This window comes from Heliangelus exortis, chromosome 1 (assembly GCF_036169615.1).
Source record: "Heliangelus exortis chromosome 1, bHelExo1.hap1, whole genome shotgun sequence".
In the NCBI taxonomy this organism is placed as follows: Eukaryota; Metazoa; Chordata; class Aves; order Apodiformes; family Trochilidae; genus Heliangelus; species Heliangelus exortis.
In genome coordinates, this window is record NC_092422.1 from 29022088 (window position 1) to 29027607 (window position 5520).

At 44.1% G+C, this 5520-nt stretch overlaps 1 protein-coding gene across 2 annotated transcripts; it reads right to left on the reverse strand.

Annotated features, from left to right (window-relative positions):
- Window positions 1–1297: 1297 nt before the first annotated feature.
- On the reverse strand, window positions 1298–5026 carry CBY2 (chibby family member 2). 2 transcript variants are annotated; one of them, XM_071739688.1, is made up of 2 exons: window positions 4869–5026; window positions 1298–2601 (listed from the first exon to the last, which is right to left on the reverse strand). In XM_071739688.1, exon 2 carries the CDS (start codon window positions 2359–2361, stop codon window positions 1387–1389), a length of 975 nt encoding a protein of 324 aa, XP_071595789.1. In that variant the 5' UTR covers window positions 2362–2601; window positions 4869–5026; the 3' UTR covers window positions 1298–1386. The 2 variants fall into 2 exon arrangements, with proteins under 2 accessions (XP_071595789.1, XP_071595798.1); XM_071739697.1 differs by having other exon boundaries at window positions 1298–2479; window positions 4869–4962.
- Window positions 5027–5520: the final 494 nt, after the last annotated feature.

Below are 5520 nucleotides of genomic sequence, written 5' to 3' on the forward strand. Positions count from 1 at the left end.
GTGAGAAGATAACCATCCAAGTAGCAGAACAAACCACCAAACAGACACCAAACACTGCTTTTGGCAACTTATTTGCTTGCTTTGGAGCATCTAAAAATCTGCATTATCTGATTGTTAAAGAAATAAAACAGACCTCACTGTTCTCTGCAGATGTTACTCTTCTGCCTGCTCCATTCACTTCTACGGCCTCATCAGAATGTCTGGGAGGAGAGATCCTCCTTTATTCAGCATCTTTTCATAGCAGGGGGCTGTGAGCACACCCTTGGACTATAAACCAGGACCACATTTCAAACTGCACTTTTCTTGTCCTCCTAGGCTGTGATTGCACACAACAGTTCAGAGGAGGTGCAGGAACAGGGAGTTCTCCCCAGCAGTAGTGTCTGCACCTCCTGAGCACCCACCTGAATACAACACCATCTTCATAGAATTGTTTTGACTGGAAAAGGCCTTTAAGATCATTAAGTTCAACCATTAACCTAACTCCATCAAATCTGGTGCTAAACCATGTCCCTCAGCACCAGATCTACACATCTTTTAAACACCTCCAGGGATAGTGATACATTCTGCACCCTAAAAGAACCATTTCCCAGCAAATAATAATCTCACTTGAAATCAGTGGAATTATTCAAGTGTACAAAACAAGGCCATTTGAGAAGAATTAGGCCTGATTAAGGTAGAGAATGATGAAGGTAATTTCCAAAGAAGCAAGGCAGAAGGGGATGTGCAGTTCTGGTGGGCAATGTTTGCTTTATGGGCCTGTTTTACTCTGAAGCAAGAGGTGAATTCTGATCTGAGGAAGAGTTTTAGCAAGAGAAAGAGACAACAATTGGAGCGGAAATGTGGGAAAAGAAACCAGAAACAATAGGTGGCACCAATAGTGTGTCCATCTGTGTCCTGTTTTCTTTCATGGGCTTGCCTCCTCTGGGAGGATATTTCCATGATCCACTCCTTACCCTACATGGCAGAGGGAAGGCTGGTGCATGGCAGAAGAGTTCAGCCATCCAACTTAGTCATAAGAAAGAAAGGGATTACCAGGGATCCAAATTCATCTCACAGAGGAGATTCTCATTTTCTAGTCCTTCTGAAAAGTGTGGCCAGCATAAGGTACCTCAAATTAAGTGTTAAAGCAAAATTGTTGGCCTTATTATCAGAAAATCTGAGGGAAAAAATGCTGGAAAACATGTTTTCCTGACACTAGGCAAATTCATGGCAGTGACCCACACTGTATAATCAGAAGGCAAAATACATCCAAGTAATGTAAGAAAATTTCAGAATAACACAAGGTTCCTCAGATGTCTTCAGGCTCTACTGGGATTTTATTAGGTTCCTTGAAACAAGGTGAGAAGCTTTCCAGGGAACTGAACTAACAGGTCTTAACACTGAGCTTCACATTTCTCCAAGCTGATGCTCAGCTGTCAGCTGCTGTCTCACTGCTTCATAGGCAGGGCAAGTGATGGCAATGAGCTCGTTTTCCAACATTTCCATTTGATATGTAATCTCTGACACAGTGTTTTTCACAGCCTTCAGCTGCTGCTTGAGTTTATTGTAATCTTCTCGGAAAGATCTGTTCATATCATAGGGAGTGTGAGAGTCCTGTTTCTCCCCATGGAGAAGGTTCATTTCTAGGAAGATATGGAGGAGTTTATATAAGTCCTGGACAGCCTGGAGGATCTCATCTTCACCCTGTGTGCTTGTGAATGACTTGATCCTATTCTGATCTGGACTGGTGCTCTTCTTGTTAGCTTCATGTTCCTGATGGGGTTTTTGGCCAGGGTTACCCTCTTCCACGGATAGGATGGAGACAGTGTCCTCCTGAAGATCTGAGCTGGTATCTTTGCTCTCTTCCTGGACTGTGACAGCTTTTTGGTCTTTGCAGATGATGGGGATTGTTTTATTCACCTGCTGGAAATCCCCTAAGACTCTCTTCTTTTCCCTTATTGCCTTACTGCCTGGGCTGACCTGAAGGCCTACGTTCCCATCTTGGAAGAATGGGAATGGATTATTTTGCTGCTGAAGTCTTGGCTGGATGGCATCAGTGTAAATGACCTGGACAGTTTTTTTTGGTGGCTGGAGACATTGTAGAGCCCTGTTTTCTTCCCAAAGCATTCTGTTTTCAACCTGGAGGACCTGGATTTCCTCCCAGAGAGCTCTGTTCTCCTCCCAGATGCTCCACTCGTTCTGTGACCTCTTGGCAAAGAATTTTTGGTGGGAAGCAATGGGTGGTTGGCAGTGGGTGTCATTCATCCATTTGCCATCAATAAAGACACACATCTCATCCCTCAGTTTCATCGGGGGAGCAATAGAGTCCATCTCAGGCTCTGTGTGCTGGGTGTGCTGGTTTGTCATATCAAAAGCAGACATGGCCTCTCTTTAGTAAAGTGAAGACTGCAGGAAAAGACTTCTTCCAAGATTTTCAAGAGGCCACTGTCCACTGGCAAGTATCAGATGGCACAGCAGGGCTGGAGAAACTTCATCAAGACTGAAAGAACAGGGAACACAAACACATTGAATCACTGCCAAAATTCACAATTAAAGTTCATTGGGTGCCAGGAACAAGCAGGTCAGTCAGTTCCCACGGTCGACCATGTTGCCCCTTTGACCCTGAAAGGTAAGGAATAAACCAGAAATACACTTAATAGAAGCTGAGAATATTGGCATTGGTAGATAAAGCAGCTCTATAGCAACACCACAAGCTTTGGCACAAAAACCCGGGCTGTCTTTTTATTTCTCTACTTCATTTTTACAGACTTGTAAGAGGGTAAAGTGCAAGAGCATCTTGCACCTCAGAGCAGTTCATCCCAACTGAGTGACAGGCAAATGAGTTAAAAACTGTTATGGTGCTGAAACCTGTTTTCAAAAGAAAACACTTTTAAAGGATCACAGTGAAAACCTGCCCTCAAAACCAGCTTTTTCTTCTTCATGCTCAACCTTTGCTAGTGGGTGCCACAAAAATCTGTGGCAGATACAGTCGGTCTTAAAATCCACAGAACTGTGAACAGAGAAATAATTAAAACTCCAAAACAGAGCCCTGGGACATCAGGACCAAGATAACTCTCTTGTTCTTTGCATGTTTCCCTGAAAAGCTCCCAGCACTAGGGTCCAAAACCTGTCACAAACCATAGGTAATTCTCCATCTTTCCTTCTTATTTCTCCCCAGTCACTCTTTTCTTTATATCCTTTGATAGCTTCATTATTTTTCTTGCTTTCTGGCCTTGCAAGAGTGATTGTTCATCTCTTCCCTACTGTCCCTCTGCCTCTTTTTCACATCACCAGAAAACACCTATTTAAAATCCATAATGTGGGGCTGTACCCTCAGTGCTTATCATTTCAGTTACAGAAACCTCAGACTTATGTACTCAATGCTTTTCCCTCCTTCTCTGTGCCTGAAAGGTTGTGGCTTAAATCACCTTCTAGTAGAAGTAAACCTGAGCAAATAAAGGTTTCCAGTCTTTTTGCATACAAAAAAAAGTACCAAAAATCTCATTTGTGATAAAGAAAATCTTATTTTTTTACCAAAAACTGAGGTTATATGTTTTTCAAGATGAGCCAATTTGAACTGAGGTTGAACTATTTTTAATAACCAAATTGTTGGAATTCTTAGGAGTACTGTGCAGTGTTTCACACAACACAGATATGAATTTTTCTAGTTAAAAAAAAAATACAGTTTGGCTGCCAAATTTCACCCAGATCTACCCTTCTTCTCCACTGAGGTCACCCAGCTGCTCTCCTGCCCCTTATGAAGCCCAGGTGTACCCTTCTGGTGGTGAGGAGAGCTTCACCTTCATGGAATTTGTCCCAGGCATCAGGTGTAGGGTGACAACCACACAAAAGCTTCTCATCCCCTCCAGCTCTGCCATCACACTCTGCACCTCCTGTCCTGGTTTTGCCTTCTTCTTTCCAAATCCTCCTGCTCTACTCTTTCCCTGCTCTCTCCACCACACACCACTGTATCTCCAGCTCCTTCAGCTTACTTCTGAGAGCCAACATCCATAGATGCTTCCTTTGTTTCCTTCCCACACCTGTCCAAAAGCTCAGAGAATTATTGGCTGCATCTCAAATCCAAAAGGACTTCATGCAGGGCAGGGAAATTGCAATATGGGTCTGTTTGCAGTAATATATGATTTTATTGCAATAGGATCCCCTGACTTCCAGGGTTATCTTCTGCACCACTGTCTGGTTTATCTCATATCAGACTTGTGTTTTCATAATATTGTTCCTCTGCTAAAAGGGATTTCCCCCAAAAGTCTTGGTTTTGAAGGGGTTTTTTTTCTATTTATGCCATATTCAGAGCCATATATCTCTCCTTCCCTTTCATCCTTTCCCTGTAGCCTTTCCAACTCATTGTGTTCCCTCGGGGTGCCCCAGTCCCAATGTTTCTACTGTCAACTCCAGGATGAGGAGGAAAATCAGCCATGGGGGGAAAGGACCCCTACAAATAAACAGAGGGGAAGCAGAAAACATCCAGAAGCATCAGCCCAGCCACCCCCATGCCACTGCCAGCGTCACAGGCTGGCAGCTAAGCTGTTGAATTCACATTTAAAGTGTTTGGATGGCAAGTTTTTCAGGATAAACAGAAATGTATAAAACATACAGCACTGAAGGACATTATCTTGGGCACAGTTGAACTTGACAGAGTCTCGTCAGCTCTTTTGCACTGCAGGGGAGAGGCATTGATCCAGGCTTCAGCAGAAAGCTTCAACTTCTCCCACCTCCCATATCCTTTCCCCCCCCTCCCCTCATCTCTGAACTCAATAATCCTGGGAAGGGATGGGCAGCAGGGATGGGCAGGCAGGACAGCTGGCTGGGGAGAAACAAAGCTTGGCTGGGGAATTTGGCAGCCCTAAATGACACCTTTAGCACCCCCTCACCTGGTCACAGGAGCTGGTGGTCTTCCCTCTCCATGCAGCTCTCAAGCAGCAGGTTCTGAGGTTCTGCTGCCCAGGTCTCCAGGTGAGCAGTGGGGACTGATTGTGACACAAGCACCAGAGGATCACCTCACCCCAGAGCCAGCTCCTCCCCCTGCCCCCCATGTGGGCTGGGAACTTCTGAGCACCCCCTCTGCACTCCATCCCCGCTGGCCTCCAAGGATTATCTGTCACTTTTCCCAGATTTACATTTTTGGGTTATTTCTCATGGACATGAGCTTTCTGGTAGTTCAGCTCTCATGCCCTTTCCTGATCCCAGACTTCCTGATCTCCCTTTGATGCTCATAACTGAGAGCAGTTTGAGTGGGTTCTTTCCCTACCACACCCTCTTAAAACAAATTTTTATTTAGAATCTTCAAAATATATTTGCTGCTGAACTGGTATTGATACATTCAAATATCACTTCCTTTTATCTGCTATGAGACCTGAAGTAATTTTCCAAGGACAACATGGGTTTGGACTTTTCTTTGACTATCAGTTTAAGAGCAGACTGTCACTGAGCCCTATTAAGAAGAAAATAGAATATGCAGAGCATTCATGCATTGCAAGTTTAGATATTATTTGTAGCAGCTATTTTGACTCCTATGTCTTTATA

Coding starts and splice junctions, on each gene's coding strand:
- CBY2 (XM_071739688.1), bottom strand. CDS start 2,361: ATGTCTGCTTTTGATATGACAAACCAGCACACCCAGCACACAGAGCCT.